Genomic DNA, 24,217 nt, shown 5'->3' on the forward strand with positions numbered 1-24,217 from the left:
AGAGATCCCGCCCTCCCACCGGAAGTGAGCGCCCTGGAGCAGTCTGGTGCTCTGCTGTAGGTGCCCGTGTGGAAACAAATTCCCCAAACGTAAAAGACTCCAAAGAGATATGATTTTATTTTTATTTTAAAGGCAACATATCGCGTTTATTTTTGGATACGATATCAGGTCTTCCCCGAGGACTGAAGAACTCTCGAGCAGCTCATAAACACGTTTTGTTTATCTAGGGTTATTTACACTGTAGTAACGGTAGACCGTTAGAGACCTAGGTTTAAGTATATTGGGCTTCCTAAAACACTCGACAGATTCGGTTGCCGTGGGAAAGGAAATGAACAATACGGAGCACCGTCTAACACATCGTCACACCAGTTAATTCTTTGGTGATTTTAGAATTCACTTGGGGTACTGGCTTTTCCTCCTACACCTTCCTAGGTGTAACGAATCTGCGAATCTGCGTCAGCGGGTCTAAGCGCTCCCTGACATCATCGCCCCCACGTGTTCTCTGCTGCCCAGCGGAGCGGCGCCCTCCTTACGCTGACCCTCGGATCTCAGACCGCACCGCAGCTCCTTAGCCCGGTACCGGTGTCGGATGCGAGAGCCTGTGGCTAAGTACGGACGTTTTCCCCGTGCCCTCCGGGTTGGCGGGCGGCGGGGCGGCGGGCTTCGCTCGGGGAAGGGGGCCGCCGCATGCACGCGGGGCGTGGGGCTGCGCAACCGGCAGCGCGACACAGCGAGAGGCCGGACCTCTCCGGGGGGCCTTGTCACCCGAGGCCCCGGGACTGGAGGGCTCGGGGCTCTCGCCTCGATGACCTTGAGCTGTCAGACAGGGCTCCCTGTCCCGAGAATCCCAGACTCCCTCGGTTCTGACCGTGCCTAGAATACAGGGGCTCGCACCCTTTCCTAATCTCATTTTGGAGGACGCTCAGGTTAGAGCCATTGCGCCTTGCTAGAGGCATTTAAAATAGATGAAGCAAAACAGTGTAAGATGTCAACGTAAGAAACAAATTTTATCTCTTGTATTTCGGCTGTGTACGTTCCTACGAGGCTAGAGTAAAAAGCCGCCTTCTAGTCTCACCTTTGAAGAACCTGTTATTTTGTTCGTGGTTGTTGCTACTTAATAAGTTTTGTGATTAATCGTTTTTGTCTGTTACATTTTCTCTTGTCCCTTAGATTTAATATGTTGGTTCTCGATTGTATAAGACAGAATGACATTGTCAGATCTGCAAGATGAATTAACTTCCATAATCAATGTAAAGCTTGGATATGAAAAAAAAAAGACCTTTCCCCTCAAATTTCAAAACGCTGAGCAACAGCAATCAGTAAACTGACTTGATTTGAAATTGAATGTCAAACCTGGGCTAACCCCAGGAAGTCTTGTTCTCATCCTTCAGTATTTCAGGGTTCTTATAATTATAGAGGTATATCTTGTTCCCTGGCATATTTCTTGGTTTTGTCCATTTATGAGCTTCAACTGAACCCCAGGGATGTGCATCACAGTCCATTAGTCAGGGACTAGGAACAATTACAGCAGCCCAGAACAGCAGAAGAATCACTTGCCGTTAATTAAATATAAGCATTATTAAGATTTAGTTTCTGTTTGTACGAGGTGCCTATAAGAAGTAGAGTAATCATGTCCCTATTGGGCTCTTATTAATTAATTTGTTTGTTTGTTTTGTTTTTCAGGATGGTTTCTCTGTGTAGCCCTGGCTGTCCTAGTACTCACTCTGTAAACCAGGCTGGCCTTGAACTCAGAGATCCACCTGCCTCTGAGAAGAAAATTAATTTAGGAAAAACAAGGTGTATTAGGGAAGAAATAAATAACAAGCTGGGCATAGTGGTGCATACCTGTGCTCTCAGCACTTGTAACTGTCCCAAGTTCAAGTCCAGCCTGTGCTACATAGAAAATTTTAGGTTTCATGAGACTGTGTCTCAAAAAACATAACACAACCATGATGTTGTTGTTATTATATAATTATGATTAATTATTATATTAATTATAGATACTTAATAAATGTGACGATGTAACCAAAGTCAAAAGAACTTATAACACGGGGCTATTTGCAGAATATTGTAGTTTATTTGCCATTTCATACAGGTGTGCAAATGTAATGGGAGAAGTCCTGAATTTTACAGACTGAATGACTCAGGTGGTTCTGTGTTGTCAATCTCAAAGTGATCCCCTGTAAATATACTGTTTGAACTGTTATCTTTCTTAGAGTTTTCAGAAGAATCAGAAGAAAAGTTTAAGGTTAGCATGACTTTTTTAAAACAGCTAATCTATAAACTTCAGACTGTATAAATTTCCCTTAGTAAAAAGATAAAGTGGCCTGCAGATATAAACCGGTGATGGAACTCTTGTCTAGCATGCACACTGCTCTGGTTTGACTCCTATGCCCAGGGAAAACCTGATGTATCCTTTTATTCAGTTTAGTAATAAAAAAGGGGAGGCTTTAAAATAAATTCACTGTAGGGTGTGCAGTGCACACTTTTGATTTCAGCATTCACACAGTGGAAGGAGAGAACCAGCTCAGCTCCAAGAGTTGTCCTCCTGTTTGTGTACTGAGATAAATGAAGGCAAGCTTAAAAATATTTTTAAGCCATGTAGCAATTGAGCAGGTAAAGGTGCTTTCTGCACTAGGGAGGCAGAGGCAAACAGGTCTCTGAGTACAAGGCTAGCCTGGTCTACATTGATAGACTTTTTCTCGATAAACAATACCAAACAAACAAAATTAGCTAGCCAACCGAAATTCAGATTTCATTAAAAAGAAGAGCCTTCGCAGTCATATAATACTGCATTCAATTTTCAGGTAAGAAATCCAGCCTCACTGAAGACATTCAAGCAAAAGGCGGGGCACTTGCTTTTCCAGAGCAGAAAAGAAACTCATGCATCAGAAAAGGTTTGCGCTTGTTGGCTGATAAAGTCTTTACTCTTAAGTTCTCTACTTCTCTGAGATGTTGATTAATCACAAAACTAACACTGTTGCTATTGTCAGACTTAAGTGAAAGCTGTCCCTTGTCTCCAAATGACGGGGTAACCAGAGAGTCACCCTGTCTTAATGTTTGCCTCTGTAATAACAAGCCAATAGAAGTGATCTCTGGAAATGAGGATCAAATGTAAAAGGATAACCAGAACTGGAGAGATGGCTCAACAGTTAAGCGCACTTGCTGCACTTCCAGAGGTGTCTGTAACTTCGTTCAGCTCCAAGGGTCTCACATCCTCTTGTAGCCTCTGAAGGCACCTGCACTCACAGGCACAGGCAAAGGAGGAGATTGCTAAAGACATACTAAGAGACATTAACAAAATCACTTAGCTGGACACTTAGCAAAATCATCCTTGGCTACAAAACAGCCTGGGCGACATGAGACCAATTGTCACCAGTAGTGACAGAGGAGCGTGAGAGGACTGAGACCTCCCAGTGTACCAGTCTCTGACACAACATTTAAAGATGTGCTGTATCATGCTTCTCACTTGTTGCTGAAAAAGTCTAGAATTTCAACCTGTGGAAGCACAAGGTTAGACATAGGGAAAACAACCAAATTTTGGTTATTAGTTATCATGTAAGTTTCTAAGGAAATCAGATGTATCATTTTCAGCTTTAACTGTCGAGTCTGCTTTATATTGAGCCTTACAGTTGGCAGTGTGTTCTGGATAAAGCAAGCATGTTTTATTCTCAAATTTTAAAGTTCTCATCAGTCGCTTTATTTACTGCTTAATTCTATGCAAATTATATTACCAAATCTTAGGTCTCTTTAGGATACTTTCCTTTCTTTATGTAGCTTTAAAAAGTGTGTATGTCTGCCTCATGTTTGAAAGTGCTCTTTTTTTTTTTTTTTTTGGTTTTTCGAGACAGGGTTTCTCTGTGGTTTTTTTTTTGGAGCCTGTCCTGGAACTAGCTCTTGTAGACCAGGCTGGTCTCGGACTCACAGAGATCCACCTGCCTCTGCCTCCCGAGTGCTGGGATTAAAGGCGTGCGCCACCACCGCCCGGCGGTTGAAAGTGCTCTTGGCAGCCAGAGGAGGGTGCCAGATCCTCTGGGGCTGGAGTTACAGGTCCCAGTGAGCAGTCTGATGGCATGGGTGTTGAGACCTGAGCTCTGCTTATCTGGAGGGCGAGCAAGCACTCTTGACTTATGAGCATTTCTCTAGCCTCTTTATTCGGAGGGTATTACTGCCTCACATAGAGTTGTGACATTAGAAGTCACATATGCCTTTATCCAGCTTTGCACAAACAAGAGTAACATCTTGCAAAGCTAGAGTGTAGGGTCTAGCCTAGGATACAGATGCCAGTATAGTCAAAATACAGTACATTTCTATGTCATAGGTCTCTCATGTAGCAACACCCTCTCCTATTCAGTCCTCTCTTCCTTCTATAGCCAACTGCAACTACTATTATGCTCTGCATTCATGTAATTCTCTCATTCCAAGACTATTTCAGCCAGGCATGGTGGTGCACACCTTTAATCCCAGAACTCAGGGTCAGAAATAGGAGAATCTCTGAGCTTGAGACCAGCCTGCTCTAGATAACGAGTTCCAATTCAGTCAGCACTGCATAGTGAGACTGTCTCCAAACAAAGAAAAAAAGAGTATTTCATAAAATCATACCTTATCTAATCTTTTAGAATTGACTTTTTTCTTTCCATTGATTATTTTTAAATCAGGTAAATTGATTCCTCCCAGTTTAGTCTTTATTTAGCTACTCTAGTCCTTTTCATTAACATCATCTTACCTATATAAGAAATCTTGCTGAGATCTTAGTAAGAATTGCATTGTGTATATTAGTTTTGGGGAAATTGACATTCTTATTATATTGAGTCTTTTAGTCTATGAACATAAAATGCCTCTCCTTTTTTTTTTTTATTAAAAACTTTTGGCCAGGTGGTGGTGGCACATGTCTTTAATCCCAGCACTCAGGAGGCAGAAGCAGGCAGATCTCTGTGAGTTCAAAGCCAGCCTGGTATACTGAGTGAGTTCCAGGACAGGCTCCAAAACTATACAGAGAAACCCTGTCTCAAAAAAAAAAAAATTGTTTTCATATAATATAGTTTGACCATTTTCTCTCCCCCAACTACTCCCAAATCTTCTTTACCTCCTTAACCTATCCAACTTTATCTTCTCTCTTTCAAAAAATGAGAAACAAGCTGGGCTGTGGTGGCTCACAGCTTTAATACCAGGAGCAAGGGCAGGAGGATCTCTAAATTCCAGGACAGCCAGAGCTCTTACAAGGAGAAATCCTCTCTTGAAAAAACAAAACAAACTAAGAGAAAGAGAGAAACAAAAAAAGCCCCTAGAGAAACGAAAATCAAAACGAAGAGGCAAAAAATGAATAAAACAAAACTATTCCAAAACTAAGCAAAAACCCCACAGAAATGGTATTGAGTTCATCCTACTGTTGTCCAATCACTGCCTCTCCATTTTTGGGGTTCTGATGTTTGTCTATAGTTTTCAAGATCTGAATGTTGTACATGTTTTGAAGGGTGACCTCTGAGTATGTCTGGAAGGGAATCATGGTGATTAGTATAGCATTAAATTGCATTGTGCATGTGCTTGTTGCTAGGTGTAGAAGTAAGTTTGGCTTTTGTGTGTCACCAAAACCTTGCTGGGCTCCCATATTGGTTGTATGAGAGTTTGTGTCATCTCAGACCGGACTAGATCTGTGCCCACTTCCAGCCTTTATGTGTTGTATTTCCCCTTCTTGCTTTACTGCACTTAGTGATGTTCTCCTTGTACCTCCTAGCAGATGTCTTTGTCTACAGCCTTTTGAAATAGAGTCTCAAGAAGCCTAGGCTAGGGGCTAGAGAGATGCCTCAGCAGTTAAGAGCACTGGCTGCTCTCCCAGAGGACCCAGGTTCAGTTCCCAGCACCCACATGGTAGCTCACACCTGTCTGTAACTCCAGATCCAGGGAATCTGACACATTTGTGATACAAAATGCACAAAAAATAAAAATAAAGTTAAATAAATATTTAAAAAAGAGAAGAAGTCCAGGCTGGCCTGATCTTACATTTTACAAAGCTGATCCTCCTGCCTCCACTCCACCTCCCAAATACTGGGATTACTCATGGATGACACTCAGCCGCTTGCTTACAAGTATGTCTTCCAATGGGAATGTGGGTTGAATCCCATAATCCCCAGCACTCAGGAAGCCAAGGCAGAAGGAACATGGGTTTGAGACAAGCCAAGGTACACAGTGAAACCTTGTCTCAAGGGGAAACAAATATCTCAACAAGGGAAAAAAAACTTTTCTGGGGAGTGGAGGACGATAATTTTATATTAATGTGGAGTTCATTGAGTCTGTGCTGTTTAAGGTTCACTCCTGCTTGAATTTGTAAGTTTATGCCTTTGGCCAAATTAGGAGACCTATCAGACATTATGTATCTCCCTGGCTGAGAGGAGCTAACGCGCCTCATTACTGCTCCCTGTGTGACCTCTCCTATTCACCATGGGGAGAAGGGTAGGAGTGCAACCCTGAACCTCAGCCTTGTGATAATGCCGCAGTCTCTTATAAGCTTTCCACTGATGTGTTGTTGTCTTATCCTGCTATTGGGAATAAAATCCTGTTCTTTTATTAGCCTTCTCTTGACACCACCCTAGTACAAGAGTAGCTCATTGAAGTCTAAGCTTCCCATTTGGCTTAAGCTAATGATATGATGGCAGGGATGTGGACCATTGGAATTTTTGTTGTTTTCTCGTTTCATTTTTAACGATAGTGTTTGCTAGTACAGTAGTTCAGATAGATATTATATATGTATGTGTGTATGTATATATACATATATATACAGGTATATACATTTCTTTTGCTGATTTTGTTGTTGTTTTGATTAGACTAGGTTTTGAGGGCGTCTTGTTTTTTATTGGTCACATTTGGAGGTTGCCAGCTTCTCCAGTTTGAAGTCTATAAAACAGAAAGCACACAAAGGATTCATCCCTGTGTTTCTTAGATCCCAAGGCCCCTAGCTGATCTGCTGCTTGCTCGCTGCCTCTCCTTTTTTTTTTTTTTTTGTATTTCGAGGCAGGGTTTATCTGTGGCTTTGGAGCCTGTCCTGGAACTAGCTCTTGTAGACCAGGCTGGTCTCGAACTCACAGAGATCCGCCTGCCTCTGCCTCCCAAGTGCTGGGATTAAAGGCGTGCGCCACCACCGCCCAGCTTCGCTGCCTCTTCTTAGATTTCCTTTGTATATGATGCCTAGCTTCCCAGCTGTGTAGAGAGTGGATAAAGAAATGCACATCTGCACCGTCCCCTGAAGACAGTGCATGGTGTTTCTAGAGGCTGGCTTCTTTGACCGGTCAGTGGCACTTAACACCCATGAAGTTGCAGTACTGTTGTTCCTGGCACACATAAAAAGAATAATATTTCCCATTACTATTAAAGCATCCTCTTAAGTAAACACAGTTATGTGTTTCATTAATCATTACTTCAGAGAAAACTGGGCTGTAATGTGTAGAATAAGACCAGAATAGCAAGTGCAGAAGACCTAATGCTTTCCCTTAAGTATGGCTTTGTAAAAAATGTCAGCAGTCATCACTAACATCTTAGGAAGGAAAAAAAGGATCAAAAATTCAGTGGGGGTGGGGTGGTACACTCATGGTCATGAGTGGAATTCAGTGGGGGTGGGGTAGTGCACTCATGGTTGTGAGTGGAATTATGTGTTACATGATTTAATCAAAATGAGACTTCTGGGGCTAAAGAGACGGTTCAGGGGCTAAGAACACTTGCTGCTCTTAGAGAGACCTGAGTTCAATTCCCAGCACTCATATGGCAACTCACAACTCCATGTATCTGTCCTATTTACTGTCAACTCCATATAAGAATATATAACTCGCCAGGCGATGGTGGCACACGCCTTTAATCCCAGCACTCGGGAGGCAGAGGCAGGCGGATCTCTGTGAGTTCGAGACCAGCCTGGTCTACAGAGCGAGTTCCAGGACAGGCTCCAAAGCTACAGAGAAACCCTGTCTCGAAAAACCAAAATAATAATAATAATAATAATAATAATATATAACTCTGAGGCCAGGCAATGGTAGCTCACGTCTGTAATGCCAGCATTGTAGGGAGAGGCAGCTTGTTCATCCCGGCTGCCCGGCTAGCTTAGCCCGAAAATAACCACACAGAAACTGTATTCATTAAAATGCTGCTTGGCCCATTAGCTCTAGTTTCTTGCTGGCTAATTCTTACATCTTAATTTAACCCATTTCTATTAATCTGTGTATCGCCATGTGACTGTGGTTTACCGGCAGGCATCTGTCTCAGGCAGATGATCCATGGTGTCTCCCTGACTCTGCCTTCTTCCTCCCAGCATTCCTTTTTATCCCTGCCTCCCTGCCTACCTAAGTTCTGCCCTGTCAAGTAGGCCAAGGCAATTTCTTTATTCATTAACCAATGAAAGCAACACACAACAGAACTCTACACCATCCTAACTCTGGGGAGATAGAGGCAGGCAGATCTCTGTCAGTTCAAGGTAAGCCTAGTCTATGGAGTGAGTTCCAGGACAGCCAGGGCTACATAGAGAAACCCTGTCTCAGAAAATAAAAAAAGAAGAATGTAAAACTCCTCTAACTTTGTTTGAGAACTCTGAGTATCTCTCATGAGCCAGTGTTGATTTAACTATAAATAACATTTGTTAAAAATAGTGTTTGTCAACAATTGGTAGATTACATAGATTAGTAACCAGAATTGATAACCAATAGGATAGTTATGAAAATTTAGGAAGAATTTGAGAATTTCCTTGGTTTTCCTTAAATCCCTGCTATGAAAGGGGCTTTAGTAAGTAGCTTTGCCAGACAGTAGGATACTGTCTTACTGTTGGAGATTTGACTAAGTCAGGGCCTGGGAGTTCCACAGCTGGCATTAAAAAATAACCTGTCATTAAAATCTGTGAGATTATGGTTTATGATTATATACAATTAGAAATTTATAAAATATAAACAGCTATCTCTTTGGGTGTCTTAAAAATACACTTATAAATTGACAAGTTTTTTTTTTAACTTTGAAATCAGGTGAATAATAAACTGAAAGAATATGGCTGCACAGATACCAGAATCTGACCAGATAAAACAGGTAAGATACTATAATTAAGGGGAAAGGATCTTGGCTAGATGTGGTGTTACCCACCTTTAATCCCAGCACTCAGAAGGCAGAGGCAAGCTCATCTCTCAGAGTTCAAAGACAGCCTGGTCTATACGGTGACTTCTAGGACAGCAGGGCTCTGTAGAGATACTATCTCCAAGGGCAGTAGAGATGGGCCATCCTGAGCTACATGCTTGTGGGTGGAATTATCATGAGTTAAATTCTTACTCAAAACAAAGAATACATTCCCTCAAACCATATTTTAAAACATTAAAATGTATGTTAGGTGGCAAAGCATTTTCTGCTTTGTTTTTGAGGCCGCAAAAGCATCCTGTTATGTTGTCTTTTGGGCTTCTAGGCCTTTAGACACAGGTGATCCTTATCCTCAGCCCCTAAGTAGCCAGGATATCAGACATCACTCCTCTGTAGCTGGCTGTAGAAACTGAGTTGGACAACAGTGAGGAGACAAGTACAACTAGAAAGGAAGACCTTGTACTGTGCATTAAAGCTGCTTAAGTCAGCAGAAGACTGCAGATGAGGGAAGGGGTGGAAAAAACGGTGCGCCAGGCTAGTTGTCTGAGTATCCGAAGTCTCCAGTCATCTTGGCGGGAAAGCTGGGTCTTAAAACACGTCTTGTTTCCAGTTTAAGGAGTTCCTGGGAACCTACAACAGACTCACGGAAAGCTGCTTTCTGGACTGTGTCAAAGACTTCACCACGAGAGAGGTGAAACCTGAGGAGGTATGCAAAGGTCGCTCACTGAGACTTCCCCAGGCTGCCATTCACGGGCCGTTCTTAGAGGAGCCAGTCAGTCATGACCCACGCACCAAGTTAGTGATACAAGAGGACAGCTCTAGAGAAGCTTGGCACGGCTCTGATCTGGCCCTGAGAATCTAGACTGGCTTTAGAAAAAGGGAGTGTGAATGTGGTGGCACATAGCTCACGTGTGGACCACCGAAGCCCAGTCTAATCAGCATCTCAGCTTTTAGTGTCCTTAAAAGATGTTTATCTGCTGAGAGTGACAAACTTCTTCCAGTCGAGAAGTCAGTAAACATTCATGCCAAAATCTAATTTGTTAGATAATTTAACTTACAAAGTTTAGGAGATACCAACTATGATATTCATTTTTTAAAGGAATATGTTTTAGCTATTCCTTGCCAATTTTATACTTGTAGACAATGGAAGTTGATCATGTGATACTTTTGTTTTTAAAAACCATACTTTATAGCAATAAAATTTACATATTAAGTAACACTAAGTAGAATGTTCTGATATAATTTTAAGCAGGAAAAAAGGGTGAAAATTAATTGTTAAGCCCCTCTCCATAACAAACTTTTTTAAAGTCCCTTTTTCAAAAGGGGATAGATCTAGTCAATGACCAGTCATGTCAAGTTCCCACTGAAAAACAAACCCAACTTTCAGTCCCTGCCTCAGGAACAGCACATGCCAGATTCTTTCCCAGGCAAAAATGATTCTTGCTATCTGGATATCCAGAAACTTGAACTCAGATCTACCATGAAAAGAATAAAAATTTTGACAGGTTAAAATTGGGGGAAGAAATAGCTTTATTACCCTCATTCATGACTGAGATGTGTCCTTTTGCCCACAATCCATCCATTCTTTTTTTTTCTTTTTTTTTTTCACAAGCAACACTAAATGGATTATCCATCCATTCTTATCACCTAACATTACCTTCTCTTGTGAAGCTTTGTATTACCTGCATTTATATCCATTTACATATATATACACATATAGGTTATACTCTAGGGTCTGCATGTGAGGGAGAGCCTGGAAGACTCAATTCTTTCTGAGTCTGGGTCACTTCAGAGATAGTAAAAACAAAAGGTTTGATGGTGGGTGAGGTTAAGCATGCGTGGAACCCTAGCATTTGGGAGGCTGAGGCAGAAGATTCTGGTATCCAGACCAGTCCTGGCTGCATAACAAGACCTTGCTCAAGAGAAAAGTAAAGGTTTTGAATTAAGAATATGCAGAAACGAGTTTCTCATTAACCACGGAAGAAACTTTTTACTGCTTATACATTTGGACCTTGAGTTTATAGAAAATCTGATCCAGACCTTTCATGAAGGCAGGGCACACCATTGCTTCTGTGCCTGCAGACTAATAGGGAATTCATAAACTTTAATTCTAGCCAGTGGATGAAAGCATAAACAGTTTAAAGCTATGATTATTGCAAGCCAATGAGAGCATTTAATTTGCAGATCTACCTAAAGAAAAGCAAAGTTCCCAGTGGTGGCTCCTTCAGAATACAAGAATGTTTATTTTTGTGTTGCCTTTTGGACCTTCCCCTTGTATTTCTAGGTTACCTGTTCAGAACATTGCTTACAGAAATATTTAAAAATGACACAGAGAATATCCATGAGATTTCAGGAATATCATATTCAGCAGAATGAAGCCCTGGCAGCCAAAGCAGGACTCCTGGGCCAGCCCCGGTAGAAAAGTGCCAAGGCACAGATGTGCACTGAAAGATTGCCAGCAGCTATTGCACTGGAAATGAGGATTCGTCTGGGAGAATCCCCTGAAGCACAGCAGGAGTGGTGGTCAGCCATCTGTCATGACTACCTGACCAATGGAAACCACTGAAGAAACCAAAATCACTGTTCACCAGAAAGAATCAAAACAGAAGGCCTTACTGTTGAGTGAAATGGTAAGATGATGCAGTGTTGTTGAGCCTTAAGACTCAGCTGCGTGGTCACCTTGATACAAAAATAAACCAGTTTCTTTCTTTGTGACTGTTAATTTTAAAAGCAAAACGTTTCCAATCATGTATGAGATAGAAAAAGTTTATTACCAGAAGTAAAATAAATGAAAGTATCACAGAGCGGTTGTTTTTACTGTACAGAACACACTATTCTGTCTGGGCTGTGATGCGTTGAGATGCTTCAGTCAGGATAATCCTTTAAGTACTTCTGTTCATACATGTCTGCTTCAAGTTGCTGGTAGATACACAAAACAGTTACGTGCTAGTTATTCCAAGGCATGGCTACTCTTCCTTGCTGTTTTTGTCACATTAGATGGTGCACGTTTTATCCTGGCTGCACTTTAAAGATCCTTAGGCAACATCCCTTTTGAGGCTAGCTCAGAAATGTTTATGGCTGTTATGCTCTAATATAGCCTTTCAGTTTGTTTAAAAACAGAGTCCAGGCTAGTGAGAGCTCAGCAGCTAAAGGCATTGGTACCAAGTCTAACAGCCTGAGTCCCAGCAGCGGAAACCACGTGGTGCGAGAACTGTCTACCCAGTTAGCTCCTGCCCTGACCCATATGCCATGGTGCCTGAGTGCATGCACACACACACTCCAACATGAATGGTTTGAGTGTAAATAATAACATGCAGCTAATGTGACTAATTGAGTAAAATGAACCAGAGTTGAATTTGTATCTTATGGCTAATAAATTCTGAAGCAGATTCAACATTTGCAGAAAATTCTAACGAGTAAGTCTAAGTACTTTGTTTTGTTTTTTTTTTTTTTTTAACCCAAACTGGCAAAAGGAAGAGCTTCTAAATGGACTTTATCTGCTACCAATCTAAAGTCACATCGCAGCGCACTGTTAGCCCTGTATGTTAGGTTTACGAAGGTATTTCTCTGTTTTGTCAACGTTAGTGACAAGTACGTACCATTCTGCTTTAAAATTGAAATGTTGAAACACATATAAAGTACATAATTCTCTATAATAGAACACAGAAAATAAGCTAGTCTTACCTTAATGAAAGTAGAACCAGAACTAGATAGTACTTGAGAACCTAGGAGTCCACAACCATAGTCATTTATTTCTCTGTAATCAAGTTCACCTGGTTATATAATGTTCCACAGGATAATTAAGTACGTGCTCACCTGGCAGATAAGGGGAATTTTGTACAGTAGCATCTGAAATACCTCAGGAGGGAGTGTGTGTTTGTAAAACATCAGAAGTTCCTTGGGTTGCCCACACACTAAAAGGGCATTGGTGAGATGTTCAACCCCCATTCCGTGCTCTCCTGAAACAGATTGGTACAGGTTAAGAAAGAAATTGAAAGGGTTATTATTTTTAATAATTACAGGGAGTGGTCTATGTGTACACAAGTACAAAGCCTGAAGAGGCCGGAAAAGAAGCCCAATTCCCTGGAACTAGTTTTGTTTAGAAGTAGGGTCTTTATGTAGTCCTGGCTTGATATGTAGATCAAGCTGACCTCACACTCACAGAGATCCTCCTGCCTCTGCCTCCTGAGTGTTGGGATTAAAGATGTGCACCACCACACCCGACCTTCTGGAACTGTAGTTACAGATGGTTGTGAGGCACCTGATGTAAATGTTGGTTGGGACTAGAACTCTTAGGGGCTAACTAGTGTTCTGTCTGTAACAGAACAATAGGCGCTCCAACTGCTGATCATCTCGCCAGACTTTAGGCAAAATTTTAATACTCTTTAAAATGTATATTCTACAAATTACGAAGAAAGCAGCAAGCATTAAAACGTAAATACATATCAGCCAAGGGATGGCACACTTCTTTATTCCCAGCACTCGGGAGGCAGAGGCAGGCGGATCTCTTGTGAGTTCGAGGCCAGCCTGGTCTACAAGAGCTAGTTCCAGGACAGGTTCCAAAGCTTAAAGAAAACAAAACATAATGGCTATGATGGGTGAAGAGCACCGGTGGGAGGCACTAGGCATCTGAATAATTAGATTACACAGTTTACTCACTTTAGATGTGCACTCTTGCACTGGGAATGCTCTGTCTGGGGCATGGAGGGTGGCCATGCAAGGTTTTTTAATCTTGTAGTCTTCATTAGTATGAGGTAGACCATCCATGTTTGGTAAAGTATGAGAGATGGAACATCTAGTGTGTTTATTTTTTAAATGTATTTGATGTGTATAGGTGTTGTCTCCATGTGTGTCTTTGCAGTATAAACATGGTGTCGAAGCCAAAAGAGGACATTGCATCTCCCTGGGACTGGATGGAGTTAGATGGTTGTGAGCCACCACGTGGGCTGGGGATGGAACCCAAGTCCTCTGAAAGAGCAGCTGGTGCTCCTAACCACTGAGCCATTTCTCCAGCTCCATTTTGGTTGTTTTGAGGAAAGTTCTCACCATGTAGCCAGTCTTGGCTGACCTGGAACTCTTGCAAACCCCTGCCTCTGTGGTTAAACTTTTAAAAAAATAACTGTGTTATCAAAGCACCAAACAAGACTTATATATATTAACACCAATTACACATTCTGATGAAAAAAAGATTTATAAACCAATTTTTTTTTGTTTGTTTTTCAGGACAGGGTTTCTCTGTGTAATAGTCCTAGCTGTCCTGGAACTTGCTCTTTTTTTTTTTTTTTTTTTTGAGACAGGGTTTCTAGGAACTTACTCTTATAGACCAGGCTAGCCTCATACTCATGGAGATCTGTCTGCCTCTGCCTACCAAGTGATGGGATTAAAGGTGTGCTCCACCACCGCCTAGCTCTAAGCCAGTTTTGGGAAGGAAAAATAAATGCGTTTGCATTTTTGTTTCAATCATTCCCAAATTTGTACCTTACCCACCTAGAATGTGATAGCTCTTTGGGAATAAAATGTGATAAAAATATGTAGTTTTGGATCTCTGTGAGTTCGAGACCAGTCTGGTCTACAAGAGCTAGTTCCAGGACAGGCTCCAAAACCACAGAGAAACCCTGTCTCGAAAAACCAAAAAAAAAAAAAAAAAAAATATGTAGTTTTGTGACGGCACCATAGATGTTCTAAAATAATTCATCAGTTCTGAGGCATCATTATTAGAGAATGTCATTGTTGTCACATGAACACTGAAGAGTGTACTGTATAGTCTACTGCATGTCTAGGCCTAGCATGTACATACAGTGTACACTTGTGCAGTAAGCTCTTAACAGAAACAACCTGACATTTTCCCCCTTTGACTTAAAATTACAATTCAAATTATAACTCCTCACATCTTCAATAAAAACTAAACTTGGGAGGTTTTTGTCCATTTTAATTTCCCCATGTCCAGGAAGGATCTAGGTGGTTCTATGTAGATGTCTCACCTCCACCACTTAGCTACACAGTGCACAGCTAGCAAGTGCCCTAACTTATGAACCCCTAGTTTATACAATTTGAGGACTCCTGTTTAGGAAAAGTACACAGAATTATGAATAAAAAGATTGCAGGGGCTGGAGAGATGGCTCAGTGGTTAAGAGCACTGATTGCTCTTTCAGAGGATGTGGGTTTAATTCCCAGCACCCACATGGCAACTCACACATATACACATGCAGGCAAAATGCCAGTGCACATTAAATATTTTTTTTATTGCACTGGGACTTGAAAGAAATGGAGATGTTTGGCATAACTTCCACTAGCTTATGCAGTTACTCTTGTTAGATCATCATGTCAGTTCTGACTTCATTAAAGTTGAATTTTAGTTCATTTAAAAATGACTGAGGGCTGGAGAGGTGGCTCAGAGGTTAAGCACACTGCCTGCTCTTCCAGAGGTCCTGAGTTCAATTCCCAGCAACCATATAATGGCTCATAACCATCTGTAATGAGATCTGGTGCCCTCTTCAGGCATGGAGGTGTACATGCAGGAGGAATATTGTATACATAATCTTTAAAAAAATGACTATCCAAGGTGGCGCATGCCTTTAATCCCAGCGCTTGGGAGGCAGAGATGGGTAGATCTCTGTGAGTTCAAAGCCAACCTGGTCTACAAGAGCTAGTTCCAGCTCCAAAGCTACAGAGAAACCCTGTTTCAAAAAAAAAAAAAAAAAAACTACTACTGTCTGGAGGATGGAGAAATGGCTCAGTGGTTAAGAGCAGTGGCTTCTCTTCCAGAGGACCTCGGTTGAATTCTCAGCACCCACACAGTGGCTCAGCCTTCAGTAACTACAGTTCCAGATCTGACTCCCCTTCTGTCCTATGATCTGACAGAGCTTGCCTGAAGATCAGAGTTCAGAGCTATGCCAACAGTTACCCATAGAGGCCAGGCAGTGGTGGCATACACCTTCAATCCCAGCGCCCAGGAGAAAGAGGGGTCTCTGTGAGTTCAAGGCCACACTGAGCTACAGGAGATTGACTCTGTCTAAAAGAGACAGAGTTCACACAAAAGTGATCCCAGCCTTGAGATTGACTCTGTCTAAAAGAGAAACAGAACTCACACAAAGGTGGTCCCAGCACTTGGGATCCCACGCCTTTAGTTCGGGCTGAGCATTGGTAGAAGTAAGTACTCTAGTGGTTGGCTACTCTGCTGCTCTGATCAGTATTAACCCTATATCTGATTCCAGGTTTTTATTATTAAGAACAATTAGAATTCATGCTACAGAAAATACATTTTACTTAATAAATGTAAAGCTTACTTTCCATCATTATCAGTTATCCATTATCTATGTCACAGCAGATTCCTTTCCCTGGTGGCACTCAGCAGGGAAATTAAGAAAGCATTGCTACATACACTTCGTACAGAGCGCATATCACCTACCGCCACTAACAATATTGAGATCTCAGGTAATTCTAGAATTAGATAAAAATTAAAGCAAGTGGTCATGAACTATAGGTCCCTCTTGGTCTCACACTAAGTATAAAGCTTGACTATCCTGTAGCTCACTAGGTAGATCAAGTTGTCCTTGAACTCAGAGAAATCCTTCTGCCTCTCCCTGGCAAACTCAGGATTAAACGCGTGTACCACCATCTCTGGCAGGAAATTTTTTTTTTTTGGATTTTCGAGACAGGGTTTCTCTGTAGCTTTGGTGCCTGTCCCGGAACTAGCTCTGTAGACCAGGCTGGCCTCGAACTCACAGAGATCCGCCTGCCTCTGCCTCCCGAGTGCTGGGATTAAAGGCGTGTGCCACCACCACCCGGCTAGGAAAATTTTTATAATGCATTTTAGGTGATCTTTTGGAGACACTGTAGCCCAGTCTAGCCTCAAATTCACAGGTATTTCAACTCTGCCTCTTGAGTTCTGAGATTACAAGTATGTTCTACCATACTCAGGTTAAAAGTTTTGATTCTCAATATTTGATAATTCAGAAATTTCATTTACTGAGATTTTTTTAAAAATATTTATTATGTATACAGTGTTCCACTTACATGTATGCCTGAAGGTCAGAAGAGGGCACCAGATCTCATTACAGATGATTGTGAGCCACCATGTGGTTGCTGGGAATTGAACTCAGGACCTTTGGAAGAGCAGCCAGTGCTCTTAACCACTGAGCTATCTCACCAGTCCCATCATTTACTGAGATATTTAAATGAAGTTAAACTTTTTGATATTTGTCTTGGTGTCCCTATCAACATGCTTTTCAGATTCAACATAGCAATGCTAATTCTAACATGGACATGGGGACAGTAACATCAAGACAAGATTCGGAGACAACTTCTTACAACTGCAGTGAGTTGGTTACCACATCTAGCCAGTTTACCTGATACTAGATACTAACCAGTGTTTCCTTCTTACTCTCCCTTTCTATGTAATAGTCCAGGCTAGCCTCAAACTCAATCCTCCTGCCTCTGCCTCTCAAGTACTGGGTTTGTAAGCATATGCCACCATGCCTAGCTAATTAAATAGTTTTCTGAAGAAAAATGATTTTAAAATTTACGAAATACCTGGATGTGGTGGCACATGTCTTTAATCCCAGCTCTTGGAGGCAAGTGGATCTCTGAGTGTGATGCTAGCATGATCTACAAAATGAGTTCCAGAACAGACAGGGCTACATAGTGAGACCCTGGTGGAAAAACCACAACAGAAAGTCAAAACAAATGAACAAAAAACCTGAGAATGTTTTTATTCTTACCTCTAGCTAAACAAAGTTTTCCCATTTGCACCTCTTGCAAAAAAAAGTCTTGTAGTTTCTCCTTCTTTGCTGGATCCCATAACTAAAGGATTTATAAAATATGTAATGATGAGTAATGAATGTAAGGTACATAGTTACTGTAAAATTAATCTTTAAAGTATCTCTTAACAAATAAAACACACATTTAAAAGAGAAGTGCCTCTTAGGCCAGGCTGGTGGACATATCTCAGCACTTGGGAGGCTGAGGCAGGTGATGGAACTTAGTGTTCAAAATGTTCCAGACCAGCCAACACTACAAGATGAGGTTCTATCTCAAAGATAAAGAACATAAAAGACACCTCTGATCTCCAAATCCCATGGGTGACAAATGTTTCTCTAATCAATTTCTAAAATGGAGTTGCACAACTTCGGGCAGCAAGAAAAGAGCACAGCATCAATTAGGTGGAGATGCCCACCTTTAATAGCAGACCTTGATAGTGACACAATGTAGGGTGTAGGGTTTTTTTCATTTTGTTGTTTTTTGGGGTTTTTTTTTTTAAGATTTATTTATTTATTATGTACACAGTGTTCAGCCTTCATGTATGCCAGAAGAGGGCACCAGATCTCATTACAGATGGTTGTGAGCCACCATGTAGTTGCTGGGAATTGAACTCAGGACCTCCGGAAGAGCAGTCAGTGCTCTTAACCTCTGAGCCATTTCTCCAGCCCCCCGGGGTTGTTGTTTTATTTGTTTTTTGAGACAGAGTTCCTCTGTTTAGCTCTGACTGTCCTAAACCTATAGACCAGGCTGGCCTCGAACTGAGTGCTGGGATAAAGGCATGCACACCACTGCTGAAGTTCACGTTGCTTTTTGAGACAGGGATTTGCCTATCTCTACTTCCCCAAGCACTGGCATTTTAGGTACATGCCACCACAACCAATTCTATTGTTCTTGATTTTGTTGTTTGTCAGTGTAGGTTCTGGGGCTCAAACTTGGGTCCTCACACTTGCTGGGTGAACTCTACTGAGTGTTCTCCCTGCCCTTTTCAGGCTGACCTTGAACTCACAATCCTCCTGCCTAAGATCCCTAAGTGCAATAAGTGCAATAGGATTGCAGCCATGCCCACCACATACAGCTGACCTCTGTCTGCACTCTCTCCTGGCTGTAGGTAAGTCTAATGAGCTGGGCCAGTGAAGCATGGGCGGGAAGCAAGGTTCTGGTGTGAGGGGAAAGGAAGCTCCAGCAGAGAGAGGTGCAAAGAGAAAGTATTTCTTTCGGCTTATGCATCTAGGCAATGAAAAAGTTATTTTAACAACTATGTGAAAAAAATCTGAAAGTCCTGCTTCTTCGTCTATCATACTTCAAGTCATTTGGGTTTTCATTATTTCTAATGCAGACTTGCTTTTCTGTCTCTAACCCTCCACCTACCCATCTCATCTCCCATATTGACACCACAGTTGTCTTTTTAAAAAAGAAATCAGCCAAGCAATGGTGGTGCACGCCTTTAATCCCAGCACTCAGGAGGCAGGGGCAGGTGGATCTCAGTGAGTTTGAGGCCAGCCTGGTCTACAGAACTAGTTCAGGACCGCTAGGGCTGTTGCACAGAGAAACCCTATCTCGAAAAACAAAAGAAAAAAGTAATTATGGGGCTGCAGAGATGGCCCAGCAGTTAACACTGACTGCTCTTCCAGAGGAGTCCCAGCACCCACACGGCAGCTCACAACTGTCTGTGACTCCAACACCCTCACACAGACATGCAAGCAGGTAAAACATCAACGCACACAAAATAAAACTAAATGTTTTTTTTTAAAAAAATGTAATCATGCCAGGTGGTGGTGGCGCACGCCTTTAATCCCAGCACTCAGGAGGCAGAGGCAGGCGGATCTCTGTGAATTCGAGGCCAGCTTGGTCTACAAGAGCTAGTTTCAGGACAGGAACCAAAGCTACAAGGAAACCCTGTCCCAAAAAAAACAAAAATAAAATAAAAAGGTAATCACAATAATTCTCTGAAATAAGTTACCACCACAACTGTTTCCCAAAAGAGAAAAATGTATGGACTTTTCAGTTAGTCATTCAAAGCCTTCCAAGATGACACCAGGATTGCACTCAGCTATCTCTCCCCACAGCATGCCTTGGGTACCGCCACTTCCCATTTGTCTCCCTGTACTTGTACAAATGGACAAATACAATGCACCAGATGCTGTTCTGGATATAAGTCAATGAAGGGTAAACATAGACAGGGCTGTGAGAAGCCTACTCTAATAATAAGGAAAAGTCAAGTCGTACACACACACACAAAGTGCAAGGGCAACAGTTATGGATACATGGGCTGTATCAGACCCTGCCTAGGTGAACCTGCTCAGGGAAAGACACCTCTACATACATGCCCTGTTCCTCCAACACTCCCTGTTTGCTTCCTTAAAAACCAACAAATACTCTGGCTTTTTCCTTTTCTGTTCTTTTTGTTCTTGTCTCGGTCTTCTATCTAGATATCATGAACTGCCTGTCCTTCCCAGGTAGGCTCCCTCTGCTCTGGCCAGCCGCCACCGCCATCACCAGAGACGCTGGTTTCTATTGCTGTTCCCTATGCTGCCGAAATAACTGATTCTCTTTCTCTCTCTCTCTTTTATTTTATTTTATTTTGGTTTTTCGATACAAGGTTCCTCTGTAACAACCCTGGCTCTTCTGGAACTCACTTTGTAGACCAGGCTGGCCTCAAACTCACACAGATCCGCCTGCCTCTACCTCCCAAGTGCTGGGATTAAAGGTGAGCACCACTGCCTGGCCTTATTCTCTTTTCTGATCCTTCTAACAGACCCATGCCTGATCGGTCTAAGGGTTGTTATTTATTTATTTATTTATTTATTTATTATGTATACAGAACATTCCTTCCATGTATGCCTGCAGGCCAGAAGAGGGCACCAGACCCTATTACAGATGGTTGTGAGCCACTATATGGTTGCTGGGAATTGAACTCAGGACCTTTGGAAGAGCAGACAATGCTCTTAACCTCTGAGCCATCTCTCCAGCCCCAATCTAAGAATTTTGTTTCTCTGGTTTTTTCTTCCTTTTATTCTTTAAAAATGCCCAGAAATCAGCACTGGCTTCCTAAGTCTGGATCCGTAGCCCGGGCTTCAGAGCAAGTCCTCTCAGGTTCTGTCCTACTTAGCTCAGCTTTACCAGACAGTTCTGCATGGTGATTCCTTTCCAAACTGACTTAGTGATCAGGCCTGGCATATTCCCTGTTTTGCATCGTTACGCGTGTGTGGCACCTTCAGTCCTAAAGGCATCCCTGATACCATGCTCCAGATTCGGTATCATTCCAGACTCGGCAACAACCCCAAAGCTTTATGCAGAAAAATTGCATTTTCCAAAAAAGCCAGTCACAACAATATTCCCCGTCTTAGCATCTCCCTTCAGAACGCTGTCTCTCTGTCATGTGCTGGAGTCTATTCCTCCCTGCTTGAAACAGAGCCGTCCTCAGGGCCGTGAGAAGAGGCATTACATGGCAGCTCTCCTATCTGCATGTTCTCCAGCACACCGCTGTTCTGTGTTCAATGCATGTAGAGTATCTGTGCCTGCCTGCTTACCCCTGACAACCCAAACCACTTCCTCTAAGTAAACACCCAGCATCAACTGGCAAGCAAGGATGACTGGCTCACCATCTCGCCTGGAGCCCGCCTTGCTGCAGCTGAGTAGAGCAAAGGTGTCATTCCCCCACCAAACCTGCTCAAACTGCAGATCCGGAAGCCAAGGATCATTTTACAGACACTAAGCTTAACCAAACTGAATAGCGCTGTACTGATTCCACACTGAGAATGCTGTCTTTCTCTAGGATCCTGTTACATGCGCTGGCTTTGTCCACTGCCTTGCTTTGGGGTTCTTCTTACACCGCTGTTATTATTATATCTCTGCCAGTTCTATCTTACTGTCTCATAATTGGACCTTAAATAGGTCCCAGGCCTGAAAAATGAATAGGTATTTTTGCAATTTTGGGTTCATGGGAGTTAACTAAAACTGAGTCAATAATCAACATGACCAAATTCTTTTTAAAAATTATCAGTGGGGGCTGAAGAGATGGCTCAGCGGTTAAGAGCATTGCCTGCTCTTCCAAAGGTCCTGAGTTCAATTCCCGGCAACCACATGGTGGCTCACAACCATCTGTAATGAAGTCTGGTGCCTTCTGGCCTGCAGACATACACACAGACAGAATATTGTATACATAATAAATAAATAAATATTAAAAAAAAATTATCAGTGGGGGTGGGTCTGAAGAGATGGCTCCAAGGTTAAGGGCACCGGGCTGCTCTTCTTAGGACCAAAGTTCAATTCCTGGCATCGACATGGCAGCTCACAACCTTCTGTGACTCCAGGCCCAGGGGATCAGAGGCCTCTTCTGACCCCTACAGGTACCAGTTCTGTATGTAATGTATAGACATATGTGGCAGGAAAAACATCCACACACATGAAAGTTAAAAAGAGAAATATAAATAAAATGACCAATCCAAGATAGTGAACCGGCCTCGCAGTAAAAGCACTGTCAGCCAGACCTGGCCCCTGAGTAGACACCTGGGACCCAACGGTAGGAGAGAATGGACCCCTCAAGCTGTGTTCTGACTTTTCATATGTGGGTCACCCTCTCCCTCTGTCAACAAAAAAAAACAAAAAACTAGCCAGTCATATTCCTTGTTGACTGGCTATGAGGATATGGGAAGGTCCAAGTCTCTCTTCTTTCTTCCAAGTAAAAGAGTGCCTGTTCCTACGTTTATTTTACAGACGCCTTTCTGTTGTGGTGGTGTTTTGTTTGGCCCAGGCTAACCTCGAACTCCTTTTTCCAGTCTCAGCCTCCCAAGCACACATGTGCACCAGGCCCTATTCGTACTTTAAAAACCAAAGCAAATGTACAAAAAAACTATGTTGTTTTGTTGTTTGTGTATGAGTATTTCGCCAGCATGTATATCATTGACCATGCGCATTCCTGGTGCCTCTTGGGGGTCAGAAGAAGGTGTTGGATCCCCTGGACTGGGTTACAGATGGTGTCTGTGAGCCATCATATAGGAGGTAGGAATCAAATTTGGACCCTCTGCAAAGGCAGCCAGCGCTCTCAACCACTGAGCCGTCTCACCAGTCCCTCATACTGTGTCCTTATCAGACCCACTTTGCCCTCCTTTGCTTCCCCTTTGTAAATAAATAAATAAATAATAAAATGGAATAAAACGATTAAAACTTTCGAAAGCAGGTGTCCGGCACTGGCAGGACTCCCTTTGGGCTTCTAGAAGGCTCTTTGGCGGGTCTGTTGCACTTCACCTGCTTGGCCTCCGCCTGGGCCTTGGGCTGTCCAGCTCTTCTCTCTGCAAACACAGGCATGAGCTGGCTGGGAGTCGAGTGGCCGGCTTGGGGACCGCCCCGGGCTCGGCCGCCCGCCCTCGGCCCAGCTATCACTCACGGTCCCGCTGGCAGCGCCGGATCGCCAGGTCTCTGCGCCGCCTTCGGTCCAGGTAGACGCAGTAGCCTAGCAGGACCACAGCACCACCCGCTGCCAGGGCCGCCAGGAGGCCAAATCCGAGGCGGACGCTGGGCATTGGGCTGCCCAGCGAGCGTTGGGCGCGGGCCGGCCACGCGTGGGCAAACCCGGGGTCCCGAACCCAGAGCCGCAGGACTCAGAATTCCTAGGCTTCTCCAGACAAGACCCATTTCCGCGGCAGGGGCATACCCGCATACTTTGGCTGCTTGGGTTTCCCTTGTGCTTCAGTTGGTCCCAGGGTAGCGCGGGTTATCTCAGGCCAGCCCTAGTCAGTGCTAGCCAGTCTGGTCTCCTGGATGCCTGGAGCACTGGCAATCCAAGTTCTCCATCCACCGTAAGTCAGGAGAGGGAAAGGATTCAGAAGCAATAGCCTAGGAGACAACAAGCAAGCAAACAAAATTGTTATTCTGTTGGTGCTTTTTTATGTTTATTTAGCAAACACAACAAAAATAGTCAGATTTCGCCCCAAATAGCATAACCTAGATAAAGACAAAAAACTAAATTTTGTTTTTTCTTTTTACATAGATGAATGGGTGTTTTGCCTGAATGTATGTGTGCCATGATCCCGATAACGGTCTGGTCATCTTCAAACTAAGATTGTATAAATAGTAGATCCCAAAGCATGGTTCTACACTGAATACCAACTGTCCCATTCAACAGCTCCAAAGAAACGGCTGATACACAGTGAACTACACATATCTAAAGTATACAACTAGGTAAGTTCTGACAGCCATCTACAGCCTGAAACTATCACTAAAACCAAGAGAGCATGGTGCCACCTCCTTCAGTCCTGATACTCGTAATTTGTGGCAGCCGCTAGTTCAGTGGTTCTCAACTTGTGGGTCACAAACCCTTTGGGAGTTGAACGGCCCTTTCACAGGGGTCACCTAAGACATT

At 42.9% G+C, this 24,217-nt stretch overlaps 2 protein-coding genes across 4 annotated transcripts; one reads left to right on the forward strand and one right to left on the reverse strand.

The window, feature by feature from the left end:
- Window positions 1-416: 416 nt before the first annotated feature.
- Timm9 (translocase of inner mitochondrial membrane 9) lies at window positions 417-11,897 on the forward strand. 3 transcript variants are annotated; one of them, XM_041657907.1, is made up of 5 exons: window positions 417-609; window positions 2,808-2,897; window positions 8,994-9,054; window positions 9,707-9,802; window positions 11,450-11,897. In XM_041657907.1, the coding sequence occupies exons 3-5, from the start codon at window positions 9,016-9,018 to the stop codon at window positions 11,513-11,515; spliced, it is 201 nt and encodes a 66-aa protein (XP_041513841.1). In that variant the 5' UTR covers window positions 417-609; window positions 2,808-2,897; window positions 8,994-9,015; the 3' UTR covers window positions 11,516-11,897. The 3 variants fall into 3 exon arrangements, with proteins under 3 accessions (XP_041513841.1, XP_041513839.1, XP_041513840.1); XM_041657905.1 differs by having other exon boundaries at window positions 464-609; window positions 11,381-11,897; XM_041657906.1 differs by lacking the exon at window positions 2,808-2,897 and having other exon boundaries at window positions 486-609; window positions 11,381-11,897.
- A 2-nt stretch (window positions 11,898-11,899) lies between these two features.
- Tomm20l (translocase of outer mitochondrial membrane 20 like) lies at window positions 11,900-23,378 on the reverse strand. Its single transcript, XM_041657904.1, has 5 exons — window positions 23,243-23,378; window positions 23,104-23,147; window positions 17,817-17,898; window positions 12,913-13,055; window positions 11,900-12,015 (listed from the first exon to the last, which is right to left on the reverse strand). Exons 1-5 carry the CDS (start codon window positions 23,376-23,378, stop codon window positions 11,962-11,964), a joined length of 459 nt encoding a protein of 152 aa, XP_041513838.1. The 3' UTR covers window positions 11,900-11,961.
- Between the last annotated feature and the right edge of the window lie 839 nt (window positions 23,379-24,217).

Source organism: Microtus oregoni, unplaced genomic scaffold, assembly GCF_018167655.1.
Source record: "Microtus oregoni isolate MIOR12 unplaced genomic scaffold, Mior012 000009F_ref0000495, whole genome shotgun sequence".
NCBI lineage: Eukaryota > Metazoa > Chordata > Mammalia > Rodentia > Cricetidae > Microtus > Microtus oregoni.

Coding starts and splice junctions, on each gene's coding strand:
- Timm9 (XM_041657905.1), top strand. CDS start 9,016: ATGGCTGCACAGATACCAGAATCTGACCAGATAAAACAG. Junction 9,055..9,706: donor AATCTGACCAGATAAAACAG/GTAAGATACTAT, acceptor TCTTGTTTCCAG/TTTAAGGAGTTCCTGGGAAC. Junction 9,803..11,380: donor GAGAGGTGAAACCTGAGGAG/GTATGCAAAGGT, acceptor TTGTATTTCTAG/GTTACCTGTTCAGAACATTG.
- Tomm20l (XM_041657904.1), bottom strand. CDS start 23,378: ATGCCCAGCGTCCGCCTCGGATTTGGCCTCCTGGCGGCCCTGGCAGCG. Junction 23,148..23,242: donor CCGGCGCTGCCAGCGGGACC/GTGAGTGATAGC, acceptor CTGTGTTTGCAG/AGAGAAGAGCTGGACAGCCC. Junction 17,899..23,103: donor CCCAGGCGGAGGCCAAGCAG/GTGAAGTGCAAC, acceptor TAAATCCTTTAG/TTATGGGATCCAGCAAAGAA.